The following is a 19,551-nucleotide window of genomic DNA, read 5'->3' as shown; positions in this document are numbered from 1 at the left end:
ATGGGTAATAAGTACTCTCTGTTACTCTACAGTAACAGAGAGAAATTTGCTCTTAAATGTTTCAAGTCTAGAAAAAATTACCTTTTTTTGTTTCCCATTGCAAACACTTTATAATGACTAGATGCATTTTCAGTGAAACTAGAAATAACAACTAACTCTTTGGGTTGGGGAGTGAATAAAATTTAACATCAAAACTGCCAGGTCAATGTTTTACAAAACTTCAGGCCTGAAGGAGCTGACAGCAATGAATTTGGTTTATTCCAAACCTTTGTGGTTGAGACCCTACTAGTTTGCAAATCTCAATTCCCTTTTATTTTTGGAAGAAGAATGACATTCGTTTTATTTGAACATAAAATAAAAACAAAACCTCTGCTGTCAAATTCAAATGGATTTGGTTTTGGTTTTTAATGATGCAATAAATTTAAGTAAGCTAGCTCTTTTTTAAGGCTACACATACAGAACCATTGCTATGACTCTTAGTGCTAAAAGCTGCCAGTCTGTTAGAAAAAAAATATGTGGGCTGGTCAGCAGCAAAGAGAAGCTGCTTTAATAACAGAGCGTCATCACTGTGATGTAATGGAGAGAGGTGTTTATGTGGATACAGAGGGTGAGGAGAGGCCACTGGATAATAAGGAGTCTTATTTTCATGGAAAACATTACCTGAGGCACTGAGTTAAATGTAGCTAACTACTGACTGACAAGTCAGACGGTGCTGGTACCTCTACTGCTACCTTACTCATCATGCAGAACTCAGGATATATTTCTAAAAAACTGGCAAGCTGAGCAGAGGCTTAGACTCACATGGTTAGGATGAAAATGTATGAATGTTACTAAAGTAAAGAAATGTCCTTATAAAGCCTGTAGCAGAAAACAATGTGGATTCACGGCTGCAGAAAGTGCAGGTTATATTTACAAAGCTCTGTCAGGAGAAAATTGGCACAACTGATAAAAATGATAAAATGCTCCGAAGTTCAGATTCAAACGTTTAATGTTTTCCTTCCTATTAATTCAGGTTTATTCTTCAGTAATTGTCCAGGAATCCCCTCCCCCCCACAATTTAGAAAATAAAGGGAGATTTTCGCTTTTGTTTGCTTCAATTTGTTGATCTGTCTTTCCTGTTTCTTAATGTATGACTACAGGGGACACTGCAATTATTTCATAATATAAATTATTGTCTGGACACGCCAGCTCTGCCACTTACTTAAGAGCACTAAGCCACCCATTGTGGCATCTGTCCCTGCATGCTCCTGATTTAATCTATGGAGTAATTTATGAACAAACCTGTTCATGGCGTAGGAGAAGGCACAGACCCAGTTTCAAAATAAAATTCTAAAAATAAATTGGAAGCATGAGAGAACACAAACCCTTTAAGCTTTTCTAATTCATTCAGGAAACATTCACAATTCAGCCATTTTTTGTAAGAATGACTTCGGATTGAGGCAGTTTAGGTTTGAGTTTGGGATGTAGACACAATCAAGGACTGAATGTGAAACTTTGTATTCGAATGTAAATTTGCAATGGGGTTGGTTTAGGTGACCATGGTCAATTCCTGTCACACCACTGACCAATGCTAGACTCTTCTAAACTACGGTAATCTTAAAAAAAAAAAAAAAAAAAAAAAAAAGACCCTTGCCAGTAATAAACCTGGAAAAATGGGGAGAGAATACAGATTATTTTGAAAAATACAATTGAAATTAAGCTGTCCTTTTTCCTCCAGTCCATATTGGTGCACTATGTTGCTTCATCACTGGGGCTCAACATTATAAGACCATGTGATTCTGACACTGTTGGTAAACATTATTATGTCAGTATCATTTTTGAAACACATTAATCCATGTGAGGTGTGTGTATTTACTGCAGCAAGTGCAATAGACTAAACAGCACTCTGACATGCAAACTGTGAATTTATGACACTTAACACATAACCCAACAACTCTTGCTTTCCAGACAATCTTCTGTGACATCAATAATGCACATACTGATACCCACACATAAAATTATACTAAGATGCAGTTTAGAAATAATTTTTGCAATACTTTCGTAAACCACGGCACATACAAAAAAACAAAAAAAAAAAACACACACCTGGAAGTGCTGTTTAAGTGTGCCTTAAACGTGTTTGCATTTAGCTGTCGTATGCAAACACGTGTAGTATTTAGTGGACACTTATCCGCCCTCATGCACAAACACTTGAATGTCTTGAAGTGTGTGAGGTATATTACCTCCTGTTGACTATGGAAGACAGCCTTCACTGTTTAAACAGGACGTATCCTGGGTAGATCCAATAATGAATCAACAAAAGAAGACAAAGACACCCTTTATATCAACAGAACGAGTTTCGCTGTTTATATGTTTTTTTTTCTATATAAACAGTTTCCGAGCTGGATTTGAGGCATTGGGTATATCAAAAGAGGGATAGTGGATTTGTTTCCTGACCCATCATCACACAGAGGTCACGAACGAATCAAAGATCCTTTCACTCTAACCAGCATGCTGATTGACACCTGTGTGCACCACTCCAGCCTAGATGGATGTGGCATATCAATGCTTCGGCCTGTGTGTGTCCAAATGTGTCCAACACACCCTGCAAGCACAGAAGAGGGGCCTGTTCTGGCTGACACAGTCCAGGAAGCCTTTCGGAACCGTGGACATAAAGACCCCAGTGTATGTGCGTGTGTGTGTGTGTGTGTGTGTGTGGTGGGGGCGTGTGTGTGAGTGTAAGCACTGTGTGTTTTGCCAGTTCACAAGAGCAGACGGATGCGCAGCACACAGACATATACGTCTTCCTCTGTTCTGGTAAAATCCAGGACGTTTCTGCTAGGACACTCATTCATATCTTTCTGTCACAGTTACAGGTCAACTCAATAAATAACTGTGGTCTCTTTAACACAACATTCTCCATCCCCCAATACACATGACAGCATGTCCTACCTCAGCGGTTTTTCTATATGTTGCTTTTATTTTGTTTAGTTTTGTTGCCTTAAGATTAAGGTAAAATTAACTGGTATTTATGCCAGTTACTTATATATATATATATGAAAATGTCAGAAAAAAATGACACTGAAAGTCCTTTTCTGGCCACTTGTATGACCACAATAAATGGACAATGAACTTGTGTATGACCCCTTGCAATCTCAATCCATTCTTCCACATTTTGTTACATTACAGCCACAAACATCAACTGTGTTTCACTGGAACGTTATTTGGTGGAACAACACAAAGATGTTTGTGAAAAGGAACAAAAATGCTGGGTTGTTTTCAAGACTTTTGAACAGATAACGAAAAGTGTGACCTTAATTCCTGTATGGTCTCTGATGCTCATAAATTAAATGCAGTGTAATCATTTACCATCATCAGAAAATATTAAGAGCGTCACACGGGTTATAAGACATGGCAGTCCATCAACAATGTCTGGCCAGGGCAAGGAGACAAATCTTTGTCCCAGTGAAACACGGCGGTAGCAGCAACATGCTGAGGAGGTGATTTTCTTCAACAAAGACACATAAGCTGTTTAGAGTTGAAGGTTAGATGGTGTGAGATCATTTCAGGGCAATCTCAGAAAAGCGCCTCAATAACAAAATAATCCTAAACATACAGCCAGAACTAGAATGGAATGGTTAAGATTGAAGCATATTTTTGTTTTGCATTAAGTCCAGTTGAGAATTTGTGGCCCAGAAAAGGCGATGTTCACAGATTCAATCTTACTGAACTGAAGCTTTCACAAAAAATAAAAGAGAATTGTTTCAGTGTTCCTAGGTGTAAAGCCACTGGAGACTTGCAGCTGTAAACGTTTTTGTAAAGTTCTGACATAGAGGGGCTAAATACAAACGGGGAGGGGAAAAAAATTCAGAAAACAATTCAGTCATCCAGTTCACAATATTGCTCTACTTGTGTTGGCCTGTCACATGTCAGAGTATGAATATTTCTGCAAGACTCTGTAGTTATGTCATGTCTTGGCAGGTGGATATTTAACAGCCTCAGCTGAGATTGGGCCAGATGTCACAACTGCTGCGGTTTAAATGGACTTTGCCACTTCAGCAAAGAAAACCTCCAAGCAGCAAAAGAACACACACACACCCACACACTCAAGACACACTGCAAGCTATCTATAATTCGTCTTCTCCACTGCAGTGAATGAACACATGCCTACCTAAACAGCTTAATTTGTTCCAGTTGTCAAGCTCAGTATTGAAAATAGACTCTCACCTGAAGACAAGCTTATCTGTCAGGTGCTGCAAAGGGGTACAGCAGTAAGATAATAGATACAACTACCGCACTTTAACAAAAATAAATAAACAGGCTACGCTTCAGCTGTATTTTCCCTCCTTTATAAATCTGGATTTAATGATTTACCAGGTCACTGTCAGCGTCAAATTGAGTCTCTTTCTCGGGAAACAGGATTATTAACCTCCAGAATGAGATGTGTTGTCTTCAAACAGTGATGTCATGTGACACGACATCTCAAGATAATTATAAATCACTTAAAGTATTAATCCCCCTTAGCCCTCATCAGATAACAAAATCGCGTTTTTGCAGCCAACAGACTATGACTTAGGAAGTTTAATTTTAAGTTTGTCATTTACAGGAAACATTTTTTTTGTAGCCATATGGTGTGTTCCCTTCTCTCAAACGCAGACAATAGGTTGCTTTTCAGGACAGGTTTCATAAAACCCACATCTTGTCAGGACGGCAGGTCCACTGCAGCAAAACAACCCACGGTGTTAATTCGCGTCGCCGCATCGCTTTTAGGCTCCGTATTTCATTTAATAATAACAGGACATCCCACTTACCTCAATGGAACAGGTATAATAAATAATCAGAAAAAAAAAATCCACATCACATTCACGACAACTAATTGCTACGTTGTGAGGTGTTTTTCCTTTCCTTTACCTTTTTTTCTAAGCAGTAAAATGATGTTTAATAATTTACCTGTTGCGGTGGGATAGCGGCGGGGATCGACATCCAGGCTGACAATCAAAGCGCGTAGAGAAGGAGGAACCGTTCCAGCAGCCGGGGCGGGCGCGGACTGAAAATGGGCGTCTCCAGTCCGAGTCAAGCTCCGTCGGTTACCCTAAGTATTTCCGTCGGTCTTAAAAAATAAAGTTTATTTTCCTAAAGAAAAGAAGAAGAGAAAGAAAGAAAGAAGAAACTAGGATTTGAATGAAGTTTTTATTTTTTTTTACCCAACAGGCCTATGTGGTATGCTACATACTTCTATTGATAAACACCAAAAAAGTAAATTCAGTTCAATTCACTTAAAAAAAAAATACTGTATTTACTTCAAAGGGTATTTTGATTGTTTTCCAAACTCGTGTAATCTAAGCATCTTAAACGAGTCGCTGTGAATGATGCTAGGTGCAGGTAGCAGCCAGTCTTGCAAGCAATCTGAAAACGCCTCTGACTGAGGATTGTTTTGAATGGCAGTCGGCTATCATGCTAACTGCTCAATACCTGCAGCCGAGATGATGTTCCACAGCAACATGTCCTGGATGACATTATTGGTTGTTGTTGTTCACATGCAGTGATTCACCACATGTGCTTTTGAGATGGTTTGAATTTTTTCCTGTTAATATCTTCTGTTAATATCTTTGGAGTGGAGAGACTCACTTTTATCAAATTCTCCCTCCCTCTGCAATATTCATACTCTTCCCATAAATTGTTAAGTATGTTTGCCTTAAAACGTGATTGACGTCCTAAGGCAAATAAAAATGTGACAATTTTCAAAGTGCAAAAATTAGATTACACTGAAATCTTTCATGACGTTTAACTGAGAACATATGCGATCAATAAATAGTTTTACGTCAAGTGCATCATTTTGGTATCATTGTCTGCCATTTTAAAGTGTGTAAATTCAGACAAGCCGGACTTATTCTATTTTTTTGAAAGCTCATTAAATGCTTAAATTGCTCTTAGATGAACAGAAACATGTAATTAAATGCAATTATGAGGTTAACTGTGAGCCCTCATGAAAGAAGGAATCTAAATTTCGGTCGGCCAAGAGCGCCACTTACAGCCCAAGCTTGATATTGTAGCTTATTTACCTTGTAACGTTTCTGAGCTGGCAGACTGATATCTGTGGAAAATAACCTAAAAGAATGAATGATTAAATAAATAAATGAAAAAAAAATACTGTTAATGTATTTTACAAAACGAGAACCTTTTTTTTTCAATACATAATTTGCTTTCAGGCCTAAAAATGAATATATGTTCTGAAATTGCTTTAGTTAAGTTTTGGGAAAATCATGTGACTACAGATCATGTGATTTTTAATCTGTAATTAGATTCTCACAGTTAATTTCTAACTGCTCTAAATATTATCTGGAATAATGCAGAAACCTTCAACACTGACATGAGAAGCTCTACTGAAGCTTAACATGGAGCATATCCTGACTACTATTATAAAAAAAACTTGACTGTATATGGCTGCATCTAAAAAAACTTCATCACTGACATTACACAGAGGGATGCAGCAGGATTTTTCTTTGAATTTTAAACCTAAAATTCAGGTTCTTAGAAAACTGGAATTATACATAAAATCAAATGAACCATCATTTTTAATACATGAAAAGGTTAGCCTTCCAAAGAATATTACCATATTCACTGGTACCATGCTGGGTGCAGAGGTGCTAAAACCCGCAACATATGTGCAATTAGTATTTGTGGGATTTAAAAATAAAAAACAAAATTAATTTAATAAATAGTGTTGTTAATAAAGGTTTATTTGTGATTTAATAATAAACTTAAATAGATCCAGTCAGCTCTATTTAAACAGTTTCATTTACCATAACTGGACAGAGAAACCAAACTCAACAGCCTACAACAATTTATTTCAGAAAAAATAAAATAAAATACAGAAATCACAGTGATCAGGATTAACTTTCGCATCCCTGACCACCAGCTTCAAGGCGAGAACCAAAGACAGCAATCTCTTTCAGTCATTCTTTCACTTGAACTGCAAACTTTAGCATATTTTAAAACAAAATACTTCAAACTAGACTCAAAAACCAAACTTCAAACTTTTGAATTGGAAAATAAAATAAAAATTCAACCTCTTTTTTTTTTTTTTTACTGTAGCCCATTAAGCAGCACAAATCTTCATACTCAGCTGTTTCAGGAAGTGAGTGTTTCAATTAATGGTAGAAGCCTGGACCGCTATCAGGCTATTTGTTTAGAAGGCCCTGAACAGCTGGTTTGGCATGTATCCTAAATGAAGAAAAGATGTTTGAGCTTCTCTCTCAAGGATAGCCAACTCCTGGACTGTGGGGGCCAGAACATCCACATGACCCTTATAGTTTCCGCCTGGGGAAAGATAACAGGCTTGTTGGTAAGAAACTGCAGAGCGGTAAATATTTATCGCTTCTATAAAGATGAAAAAGGTGGCAGATACCTCCCAGAGCTCTGCGCTGTCCATACGTCACTTTTCCATCAAACTCATCTACAGGTACTTTAATATCTGTGTCACACTGAGTGATGGTGCATTTCAGATGCTCCTCGATTTCAGACAGAAGCTGGGATAACAGGAAAGAGGGGAGAGATACAGGGCAAATGAGACCTGTGCTAGAAGCATCTGCCAGAAAGACAAACACATGTGCTTCTAAACATCACCTTAGAAACTCCTTAATCAAACAAGGCAAACTTTTTCATACACCACTTTTACTTTGTTGCGTCGGACTATGCTAATGCTCACCTCCTTCTCGTTGTACCATATGGTGCACCCTCCGTCATCCTTCAGTCGGGTGTTGTAGCAGCCTCTCCCTCGGTTCTGACAAACATGGTACCACACCTACAGGGATGAAAGATGCACCTACAAGCATTAAAACAGAGGAGCTCAAACTGAATATTGGGAGTCCTGTCGCCTAGATTACCTTTTCTTTTTCCATAGCAACTAGGGAGATGGCAAGTCCCATTCTGAAAGGTAAAGAAATATTATATATCCTCTGAATCAAATATGCATTTTTACAGGAATAGTGTGGATCAAACCAACAAAAAGTAGAATAATTTTAACACATGAACCAATGGGATATCCAAATTTAGTCAGCCTCCTTTACCCTGATACCTATAATAAAGTTCAGTGCAATCAATTGTGTTCAGAAGTCTGCTCTTCTGATGAAAGACTCCAAAGGGCTTACCTCTCTGCTCTACCAACTCTGCCGATACGATGGACATAGTTCTGCTTCTCATCAGGCAGGGTGACATTAATCACTGTTGTTGAATTTGTGAAGGGAGAAACAGGACGTTGTGAGAACAAGTGGCAGAAGCACCGATATGAATAAAGCGGATGCAGCGACAAAATCTGTACCGTAAGGAACGCCGCTGATGTCGATTCCTCTGGCGGCCACATCTGTGCAGATCAGCAGCTTCACATCTTTTCTCTATGAACACGAGAGGACCTTAAAATGTCTAGCAACTGGCGAAACCGCATCAGAAAGTCGTGTTCGTCTTTGGTTCTCACCTTGAAGCGATCCAAGTTATTTTTCCTCTCATTCGGCTTTCGATCACCATGAAGGCAAACGCAGGAGAACTGATGACCTTTGCTGTCTGGACCTGAAGAAAACGCGTTCCAAATCTATGATTCAGTAATGAAGTTTGCAAATCAGTGCTGAATTTTAAAATGTCTGTCCACCTCCTCCTTGCTGAATGAAGTATTGCTCCATGTTGTCGCAGTCGATCTTGGTGCGACAGAAGATTATGGCCTGGTCCATTTTGTGCTCTTTGATGGCTCTGACCGTGTACTCGCCCTTCAGCATCTTGATAGCTTCTGACCACATTTCTAACCAAGAAGGTAAACAGAAATATTTGTAATCTTCACTGGAAGAAAGAAAAAAAAGTATGTTTCTAATTAAGAATATGGTGAAACATGGCATAGACTTTACCTGGTGTATTGGCTCCTGGTCGGGTGTTATCTTTGGCATGAACTTCATCAGTCTAACCAAAGGAAAGTAGATTGGAATAAAAACAAAAGCTTTCCTCACCAACCTTTAACACTATAATATGTAATCTCTTTTGCATCTCACCCGGATGTGGTTCTTGCCGAGGCGCTCCCACTGTCGGTCGGCCTTTGGGTTGACCGGCACCACCACATGGTGGACGGACTCCGGGACAGAGTCCTCACCTTTAAGGTCCACCCAAGTGGGAAAGTGCATGATGCGTTCGGAGAGCTTCTTTACGTCGAAGGAATGCAGTGTGGCAGAGCACACAATGACCTGGGAAGAGTAAGTGGCATTGATTTTTAAGATACAGCAGAGACTTTTTTTTTTTCCAGAAGAGTTCAAACTTGCTTTAAATCTGATGGAAAACACCTAAACTGAAAATATTAAAGCAATGGAGAAGGGAAGTCAATCTCTAAGCACCCTGCAAGACTTGTAATTTCAGAATTTTCCTCACTGACTCTTACAGCTAAAGATAAGTGAGAAAAATGTGGGTTTATCCCAACTAATATCATCATGGAAATATTCAACAATCACATTGCAAACCGCATAATTTCCTAACATCATGCACCTCTACTTAGATTAGTGGTTTGCATTATGATTACAATCCTTAACATCATCATTAATGATACCTGCAGTCTCTTGCCATCAGAGGTCACCTGAGGGATTTGTTTGTGGATCCTATTGATGAAGTCTGTATATCCGGCTGTTAGGAGACCATCCTGAAGACAAAGTGAACCCCGATACATGTTAAAATGTAGTGAACTATGTCGTTATTAAAGTGGATTAAAACTTTGCAGATGTGTTGCACATACACACTCATCCAGAACCAGGAAACGGACTTGGGACAGACTGAGTTTTCCAGTGGAAACAAGGTCATCCAGTCTTCCAGGTGTTCCCACCACTATGTCTACCTGATAACAGAATCAAGTATACAGAAAGTAACCCCCCCAAAAAAAAACAGAGAAAAAGAAACAAGAAAAGAATGAAAACTTGCGTATTTTAGTTTGTGTTTCACATTTAAACCAATTAAGCCTACAGATATTACATACCCCCTGTTCCAGAACTGCTAACTGCTCTTTAGCTGGTACACCCCCGATCACAAGAAGCTCCCTGTAATCACAGACGAGGAAACTTAGCAAATGCTCATTGGAGAAATTACTCTCTAACACTCTGGCTCCATCTGCTGGCAGTAATTTGGAATTACAAATACAGACATGCGGCGTTCACCATTGTTTATCCTACCTTAGCTTGGGATTTTCCACATATTTCTTAAAATGCTTGACATTGTTGAAGGTTTGCTCTGCCAGCTCTTTGGATGGCTCAATGATCAGAGCTTTGGGTGTGTTTGATGAAGCCTTCACTTGAGTCACTTTGGCACTGCCTGCAGATTCACAAGATTATCAAAAATGAAGAAACAGTAGAACTCTTGGATATTGTAATATGAGGAATATAGAAAAAGGCCTTTTATTATAAAAGGGAACGAATATTATTTCTATTTCAAAATTAAATTTGGAATGCTTTTTTTTACCTGTTTGAGAGGATTTAATGGTGTGACTCTCTGATGCCTGATCCAGAGCAACAAACCCACTTTTAGGGGGATGTTTGAAGTCTTCTCCTCCAAAGTTGAACTTCAGCTCAGCATTCTAACAAGACAGAAAAATGTAGGCTTGTATGGCACCATGGCTACATGGTACTTAGTTTTTGATTTTTACTATTAAGTATTTCTACTTAAATGAGCCTAGAGATACCTTTAGGACGCATGAAGCAAAAAAGCCCTGGCTGCTTAAATTTTGAGGGATGTCAAAAGCCGATCCCAGGTCGTTTCCTAGGAAAAAGAAACGGCAAAATGTTACTAACCAACAACAGCTCAACATGTTGCCTACATCTTTTATGATCCAAAAATGAATAATTATGATGCACCATTTTTAGAGAAGGAGATCTGCCCCTTATCTAAATCCAGGTAGCATCCGATAGTGTCATGCATGGTAAACTCCTGAAAGGAGGGAAAGGCAGATGAAATTTAAAACAAGCAAACAAACCAAAAAATATTCACAAATTGATTATGTTTCGTAACAACAGAGGAGTAATTTCCACCTCCCCATAGCTGTCAAATTGCTTGTTGTTGGATTTCTTTCCGGTCCCACCAAAACCAAAGCCATACTTGTCAGTTCCTGAGAAACACAACAATTTACAATTCAGTTACTGCACAACTGACAAGATTTTTAGTTTACTCTTGTAGGCTGGAGATTTTTCAACACATACCCAAATCCAGAGCAGCTTGACTGGTAGACCAACCCACCCGGCAGAGACCCTGGTCTTGGCAGGTTACCTCATAGTAGTACTTCCCTACATATAATCCAATTGAATAAGTATTATGAGCATAGGTTTCTCTTATTCATAGTAGTTTGGTAGATAATTAAAAATCATGTTCACTGACCTTTTGTGACACCTTTGGTGGAGCGGCAGCCGTGCCACTCTTTGAACTCCCTGCTCTGGCAGCAGAGTCCATCGGGGCCAATTGCTAAGCAGACCAGCAAAGAAAGACGTGTTGCAAATTACAAAGCTGCAGCTTTTAAAGTGTTTGTCTTAACAGCAGGTGGGCTGTCTTTTAATGCAGATAGGTTCTCTTAAACTTCTCTTACCAAAGGCTGGGCTACGATCATATGGATTCATCTGCCAGGTGTTGAAAACTAGGATGAAGCAAAGATTATGAGTAGAAAATAAAAAGCAAAATAACTTTAGTTAAACTTTGGATATGTTTTGTAATATTTTATCAGATAGATAGATTAAATAGATTAGATAGAATAGATAGACTAGATGGAATAGATAGATAGATCTCACTTGCTCCCCCAGTTTTGACAGCGGCTCTGCCCTTCTTGCCCTCCTGCTGATCCTTCAGGGTTTCATAGACAATCTGGATGATTGGGATACTAAAGGCCTGGTGATCAAAGGGGAAGAAATACTTATAGCACACTGAACTTGTTCTACAAACCTCAACTTGATGTGTATGTTTGCTGAGGAGCAAATGTTTAAAAGTGGATTTCAAATGAAACGTGGCTCTACTTACGCCTGTCTTTCCACTACCAGTTTCTGCTGCCTGTAATAAGAATGAATAAGAAATTTCAGAGTCTGTAACATACTTGTGTCGGGTTTTTGAAAGTGATACATTTACAATGCCTTCCAAAAATATTCATGCCAAACTAGATTTTCAAAAATGTTTAACATTAAGTTTTATAGAGACAGGCCTACACAAAAAACCTCTTGAGGTTCAAACTGTAGCATTACAACCCTAAAAAGAATTACAACCAGTTCTAGTTACTATGTTGTGGTTTAGATGTAATCATTGTCATTTCTTGGAGTGGCTCAGTCAAAGTTCGCCTAAATCAAACCAAAATAATATTAACTATCACAAATAATTTCAATAGTAAAGCACCAGTTCAAGTGGTGTAAAGAGTTTTTCAAGCCATTGTACACAGGAGGAAGCTTACCATGAGAACATCTCCTCCACCAAGAATCAAGGGAATGGACTCTGCTTGGATATCTGTTGGCAGTCTATAATTAAGACAAAAAATAAAATAAAATAACAAGCATAAACTTTGCAGATAAAATGAGGGCGGAACAACAGAACAAGGAATTACTGATTTGGCAAACAGTGTAATGTAACTCACAGCCAATCCATCTCCTCCACAGCCTGCGCGATTTCAGGCATAACACCCATTTCTGCGTTTGTAAGACACATACTTAATGTTTCAGAGCGAATGTCTGGTTATTAATAATCACTATCTGCTAAAATAGCTACTGAACAAGTAGAGATTAATTAAATTATCAAGAAAAACTCACCAGAAAAGGCTGCCATTTTTACTGCAACGAGTGCTCCCCTACCGTATATTACGTGTTCAGAAGGAACGGCTTGGTGCAACTAGTTTATGAGAACGTCAAAACAGAAGAATCACAATAGTTCCGCATTAACTGCAGTATGGTTTAAAAACTCTGTAAACAAAAAAATAATTGTATTTTTACATAAATATAACATTATACTATGCAAGGTGAATGCAGGCACAAAAGACACCACATTTTTAGGGAGGATCAATACTGTAAAATTGTGTGGTCTCGCTACATTTTGTCTCGCTGCGCTTGCCGTAGGAGACATTTCTGACAGCTGTGGCAATCATGGCTGAAGACAGCTTAATGGAAGGCGAAGAGGAAAACATATTATACGATTTATTAGTCATTACGGAATGGCCACCGGAGACTGACACACAGGTTTGTCACCTCAGACATTTAGTTAGTGTTGTTAGGTTCGCCATTGTATTTTTTAAAGAATAAGTGTTAAGAAAGCACGAGAAAGTGAGCTGGACCCTGCCAGCAGCGCAAAGCCACGTAGTAGAAACATTATACAAGTTCTACTCCAATTGTGCAATTTTAATATTAATTAAGTTTATATGTGTATAATTCCTGTTCAATGAGTGTAGTAAAATTATTATACATGTAAAAAAAGAAGGTACTTTTCCTACAGACTTTTAAACTCACTGTTAGCAAAGTTCAAAAAAATTTGTACATATTCAGTTCAGTTAAATAATAAAATATGTATACACATTTGTATGAATTTGTACACATTTTAACATTGAACTCGTAATAGGAGTTCTTGTACGTTATCTACCTACTTTTGCTTTTATTTACATCTTTAAAAGAGGATTTGTCCTGTGTAGCCTTTGTTCCACAGTTATTTCTCCTATCATTTACAGTTACGGGGCATCAAGGAGTACAGCACGTCTGTAATTGCAAAAGCGGTAACAGGTGAGTTCCGCTTTATGTTGTTTAAGTTTGTTTAACGTCCACAAAAATAAGGTTCACAGCTTCTCTTAAAGCTGTGAAAAAAGTTGTTTTGTTTGTTTGTATATTTCCCTATGAGCAAACACTCAAGTTTTTAATAGCTGACTTAAGTGTTCTACATGAAGCACAACAACAACTTATGCATTCTCAAAGATTCATATTAAAGCCCAATAAAAGGCATAAGATTGCACAATATTAGAAAATCTTTCTTGAATGTTGAAACAATGGTTGCAAAATAAAAACACCAACAAATATTTAAAAATGTTTTATTGTTCCTATGCTTTGGATTAATCAAAAACATAGAGCCAGATAATGAATAGCATATCCACCAAATGGAAATTTGTATCAGGGTTGGTTCATCTGAATATTACAGGACATTGAACTGTAGTTTGAAATCCTTTGTCTTGAGGAAAGCATTTTCATGTGCTAGAATAAAATGCTTAATATTTAATGTGAAGTTTTTTCAGCTGCTATATAGTTCAGCTGTAAAATGCCTTTGTTTCTTGGTTTATTCAAGGTTGCTCTTCTTTGTTTCAAATCTTCATCCCATGTGTGCTTTACAGACTTGTTTTGTATGGACTTCAGTATCACAATAATTTAAATGCATTTATTTTAGTTTATTTAAATTTAAATCATTTTATTGTAGTTTATTTTATGATATTGAGATGAACGTTGATTCTGAAATCAAGGTGCAATACAATCAATCCCATAATACAAAATACTTCAGTATTCAGTATACCAAAAATATGTACTTCAGGCTTAAATTTGTGTATGTTTTAAGAAAGACATTCATCCACTAAATGGCTTTTTATTGTTGAATTAAAATAGGTATTCAAAGCATTAACAGAAATTTACTAAACTAACAAACAGCACTATAAAAGTGAACAATAAATAAAATTGGAAAAAGTTTAATATATTGACGTATGTTACCAAATACTGGTATTATGCCACCTTACATACAATCTGAACATGGTATACAAATGCAGGATCCAAACTCCTAAAATAGGATTGCAATATTTGTTTGCAGGGCTGTTTGAAGTTGAACTAAAAATATGACTAATTAATTTACTAGGACTGGGTGTATTTACTGAAATGTCAAATTTAGCTCGCTAACTTTCATAAATCTCCCTCAGGACCGTTCCGATTGCTCCTTCACTATCTGTGGTATAGGTAAGTTTGTTATTGAAACAATGAAACACTCTGTCATTATTTTGAATGCATATTTGCTGGTCCTCCAGCAAAGAATGTCTTTTTTATTATTGAATTAACATATTTATTGAAAGCTTTAACAGAAATTTATAAAACCAACAATCAAAACCATAAAAATAAAAAATTAAATAATATTGGCAAAAGCTTCAGTAGATAAGTGTGGGTATTCATCTCATTAAAGGGGCATTATTATGTAAAATAGGCTTTTTTGAGTGTTGCCCTGATTTTTTTCATGCATGTTTGAGAAATCCTTTAATCTACTGTGGCAACATTAGAAATGTAGCATTTTAGAAGAATAAATATTTAACATTTGCATACGTTTTTGTCTTGTAATGCATTCCCTCTTTCAGAATCAGAGCAGTCTGTATACATTAAACTTTGAGCTAGCTAACACCATCAATAACCGCATTAAATATTTAACAACTCTTGAAGCTACATAAGTCTTTTTTTATTTTATGTGAAATGTCCGGAATTTTTTATAATCTATAAACTTTTTACCTTACTTTTTCTGTGCACAAGGTGAGAGACGATCAGCAGACTCAAAGGCTGTCATAAAATGTGAGACCCAGAAATTAAAAGCAGTTGTATTAAAAAATACATAATTTTTATTATTGGATTGTTGCCAGAGAGATGATGCTAAAGTATTTAATTCTAGATTTAATTTCCATGTTTTTAATGAATGTATTCAGTACGTTTTATATGACATTTCCTTTTGCTACTGAGCAGGAAAAAATAATTACTTTTACACTCAGTTCAGTTAAGCTTTTACGGTCGTTTGCCTTTTTGAGTGCTGATATTGCTACATTCACTACATAAATTAGCATCTTTGACAGTTGAGTTAATAACCTTCATTCGTTGAAAGAAAAATTCAACCAGGAGGAGTGGATTTGGATTGTAGGATGGTAATAATTTGCTGGCAGCATGTGTGCTTTCAGTGGTGCAGTCGCTATATCTTCAGACTTGGCTACCATTTTCAAGTAAACCGATTTACTTCAAAGAGCATTAAAACATATGGGTGGCTTAAGCCAATCAAATTCAGTCACTTGGAGAAAGGAAAATATTTTATTTTCAAAAATAACATATTTTCTTGGTAACTATGTTGAATAGTTAAAATAAATTATTTATTGAATTTTTTATGTTTTACAAATTTGGACAAAAAGCACATGCTGGTTATTAGTGTCAAGGTAAACTGAGAATTTATAGTCCTTTTTTAATATTTAACAAATAGAAAGAACTTTGGTAGTTCTAATTGAGTAAACAAGAACAGTTCTGGTGTGATTTCACTTCAGAAAGGGAAGAAAGAAGGCATGTTTAATTTGGTGTATATAAACTTGTGGTTTAAACTTGGGATGCTGTTTTTACTTGTTAATGTCCTTTATAATTAGATACCAGAGAAGGTTCTAGAGTGACTAGAATGAAGCTTACAGTAATGGAGCACTGCCCATCCCCCACCTGTTGCCGGCTGACTGGAGATGTGCATTTCAAAGTAGATAGCATTGGCTGTCGGGAAAGATTTCTAGTCTCCATAAAATAATTATTGTGTGAAAACTAAAGAGAACCAGCCAATTAAATAAATATAATATAATGTTACATAACATAATAATAAGAAGTGAAAGTATGACATTTTTCCTCAATGTTATCATACCATGAGAATTTCTAATAAACAAACAAAGACAAACTAATAAAGACAAATTGTTTTTGTGTTTAAACCTTTTTGTGGAGGAGCAGTGGCAGGTATCAAAAATCCAAGTATTGAAAAAAAATATAAAGAACTTTGTTAAATAATTCATTTTAAATAGATTTTTTTTTCCTTTCTCAGCCCCTCCAGCTCGTCTCTGCCTCTTGGTCTCGTCCGACTGGCAAACAAGCAAATTAGCTGGCAGCTGGTGCTTTCAAGGTACAACAGGAACATACAGTCTCTGTCTTGCACTCTTTCTTTTCTTTCTTTTTCTCTGGTCATCAATATGTCACTCATATGTGCTCAGCTAATAATTTGTCTTCATCGCAAATAACATTAGAAAGACCCGTTTTCAAATGGTAATTGTTAACTCAACCAAACCATTCTGGATATGACCTGATCTGGATGTTTATTCATTTTAAGTCACTCAACCTGGCTTTTTATTCCCATCTTCACATTGTTCTTTCCAACAAAAAAAAACAAACCCAAAACGTGTCTGTTTTTTTTTGTATATTCTGCTTGTAATTTCATGTGTAACAATAAAATGACAAGTGTTTACCCCTTTCCATTAACTTCCCTGTCCTTCTGCGCTCTCTCATTTCTTTTGCTCATTCATTCCTGACCACTCTTCTGTTTTACTCCACAGTAATGGCAAACTATTGGCGGTTGTTCAAGATCAGTGTGTGGAAATTAGGTAATTACAAAACTCTATCTCCTCTTTTAAAGCCCTGCGTGAGAGCAATAGAGCCTTTTTAATTAATGAGGTTATTAATTACATTTTTGTTAGAACGACTTCCAGGTTCAACTTACACCTGAGAAAGGAGAACCATTTTGTTAAAGCATGTACAGTCAGTAACGATGTAATGTCTCAGTGGAGAACATTCGATTTAATTTAGCACACCTTTAACTGCTGCTGTTCATTTCTTTTGAAACAATTAAGCAACACTTCCTCAAACTGGTACGTCTAAATGGTAGAAGAAGCAATCAGTGGATATTGTTATTCTCAGGAGTATTCTCAACTACTCCTGAGAATAGCTGTGGTGGTGATTTCCATGTATATCCAGTTTTTAATTGTACACTAAGAATACCAAAACCATACCGTACTGTTGTAATGTGATGATTAAACTAAGCTGGTTTGCCTGAAAAAACTCCCCCCAAAAAACAGTTTGAAAAACCTCACCTGATAATGAGATTTGTAAGTATCTGTAAGGAGATATAAATGGAAAACAGAGTTACAGTTTTGCTAACTGAGAAGCAGAAATGTTTTTATTTTTAAGTAACATTAAGTAATAAGTAATACTTATTTTTAAGTGAAATAAACAATGAACCTCATATTGTGGATCGGCAATTTGGTTTTTGTTTTACATCTGTAATCCGCTGGGCTAATTTGGGGTCATTGGCTTCCCGACCGTGTTAAAGTGCTTGCATGTCCGTGTTATTCAGAGTAAACTCGCCTTCTTTACAGTTTTTGTTTATGTATGTATTTTCTCCTCAGGTCTGCGAGAGATGACTTTGGCTCAGTCATTGGAAAATGCCAGGGTAAGTTCTGCTTGTTTTGTGGTTTTAGTTCATGTTAATTGAAAGCTAAATCCTCATTACACAGTAAACACCTCTTTGCTTTGTAAAGAATTTAGGTTGGTGTGTTTCATGTGTTTATACTTTGTGTTGCTGTAGGTTTAAATTCAGTGCTTGTGAATAAATTGCCAAATGACACCAAGGAATTGCATATCAGCAAACAGCAATGACCCAAATCCAATCAGATTAGGAGCATTTAAGTTATTAGCCTTTTGTTGACCTCAGCAAGCTCTCGAATACATATTACTTGCATGAATTACCACACTACTGCCTAATAGCAGTAAATCACCCTCACATTTCCAGCCCCTGACCTTAATAAGAAATACAAAAATACTGGAGATATTCAGAATATATTACGAAGTTTCAGATTTACATTTAAAACAATAATTTAGTGCTAATGATTTTTAATGTGTCAAAACATTAGTTATTAGTTCTGATGAAAAAGTAATCATAATTTACTTTTACTCGGAAAGCAAATGATAAAAATGTAGATCCTTTGTTCAACTACCTGAATCATAAATTGTTTTATGTCGAATTTCTTCTTAATAATTACTGTATTAAAAAAATTTAAATAAAAAAAAAACATCCCAAAGAGAAATGTTGATCAAGGCCACTTTGAAAGCTTTCCTAAAACTGAGCCAAGTTATAAAGCTAGTGTGTGAATATTGATATTAGGAGTTAAGGAGTGTCTATCTGTCCGTTCTTGTCTGATTTGAGTCTGCTTTAAAGAAAAATAATTATGAAAACAAAGTGAGCGACTGGGCGAGACTGATGAACAACAACCAAGACAATCACTTTTACTATTTAAATTACTATCCATAATAACATAGTGAGATTAATACAAATAGTGTATCAGGGAGGTCTAAAACTTTTCTGCTTTACTGCTTCTTATGTTTTATAGATACAAACATCGCACAGCGCTACTTGTTTGGAATGCTGCAGGATTTGAATATCATACAAAACTGAGTCATATTTTCTCTTTAAAGTGCAAGGATTACAGTCAGAGATTCTGTAGCAGATTCTGTAGAGCATTGAAGTACCTTTTATTCCCTGGTGGACAAAACAACTTTGAGTACTTCCACCTTGATTTCTTCCATAATTGTAATTGATTTAGCATAACATTATGAAGGCAAATTGTTCTTGAGTGTCTAAGCAGACCCATCACCTGCTAGTAAATGGATTGTTCCTTTGTTTTTCTTTAATGAAATATGAATCTGTACAGAATAAAGTAACTGCTCATGTCACACCATTGCTTCCCAGCCTCGCATGTCAAAAAAATGCCGCCACATTTGGACATGTTAAAAGATGCAGCAGCATATTAGGATA

General features: G+C 36.7%; 3 protein-coding genes across 4 annotated transcripts in view; 1 reads left to right on the top strand and 2 right to left on the bottom strand.

Annotated features, from left to right (window-relative positions):
* The window catches only part of itsn2a (intersectin 2a), a 38,241-nt gene extending 33,159 nt beyond the window's left edge, over positions 1-5,082 (bottom strand). For both annotated transcript variants that reach the window (XM_044105895.1, XM_044105896.1), the window contains exon 1: positions 4,930-5,082. The gene's annotated coding sequence lies outside the window, so the exon portion shown is untranslated. The remainder of the gene's footprint in view (positions 1-4,929) is intronic.
* A 1,724-nt stretch (positions 5,083-6,806) lies between these two features.
* ddx1 (DEAD (Asp-Glu-Ala-Asp) box helicase 1) lies at positions 6,807-12,864 on the bottom strand. Its single transcript, XM_044105893.1, has 26 exons — positions 12,771-12,864; positions 12,599-12,650; positions 12,419-12,482; positions 11,998-12,027; positions 11,772-11,868; positions 11,573-11,620; positions 11,368-11,451; positions 11,193-11,276; positions 11,025-11,101; positions 10,851-10,923; positions 10,679-10,755; positions 10,459-10,573; positions 10,173-10,311; positions 9,980-10,040; positions 9,743-9,841; positions 9,560-9,649; positions 9,015-9,203; positions 8,874-8,925; positions 8,624-8,770; positions 8,453-8,544; positions 8,300-8,372; positions 8,130-8,202; positions 7,866-7,908; positions 7,688-7,783; positions 7,388-7,508; positions 6,807-7,299 (listed from the first exon to the last, which is right to left on the bottom strand). The coding sequence occupies exons 1-26, from the start codon at positions 12,784-12,786 to the stop codon at positions 7,169-7,171; spliced, it is 2,223 nt and encodes a 740-aa protein (XP_043961828.1). The 5' UTR covers positions 12,787-12,864; the 3' UTR covers positions 6,807-7,168.
* A 182-nt stretch (positions 12,865-13,046) lies between these two features.
* The window catches only part of nbas (NBAS subunit of NRZ tethering complex), a 158,583-nt gene continuing 152,078 nt past the window's right edge, over positions 13,047-19,551 (top strand). The window contains exons 1-6 of the mRNA XM_044105892.1: positions 13,047-13,193; positions 13,676-13,727; positions 14,897-14,933; positions 16,792-16,869; positions 17,297-17,344; positions 18,146-18,189. Coding sequence (XP_043961827.1) covers positions 13,101-13,193; positions 13,676-13,727; positions 14,897-14,933; positions 16,792-16,869; positions 17,297-17,344; positions 18,146-18,189 — 352 coding nt within the window. The 5' untranslated portion in view covers positions 13,047-13,100. The remainder of the gene's footprint in view (positions 13,194-13,675; positions 13,728-14,896; positions 14,934-16,791; positions 16,870-17,296; positions 17,345-18,145; positions 18,190-19,551) is intronic.

Source organism: Gambusia affinis, linkage group LG22 (genome assembly GCF_019740435.1).
Source record: "Gambusia affinis linkage group LG22, SWU_Gaff_1.0, whole genome shotgun sequence".
Lineage (NCBI taxonomy): Eukaryota > Metazoa > Chordata > Actinopteri > Cyprinodontiformes > Poeciliidae > Gambusia > Gambusia affinis.
The sequence above is the reverse complement of the archived record's forward strand: the minus strand, read 5'-3'. Positions and strand labels throughout refer to the sequence as shown.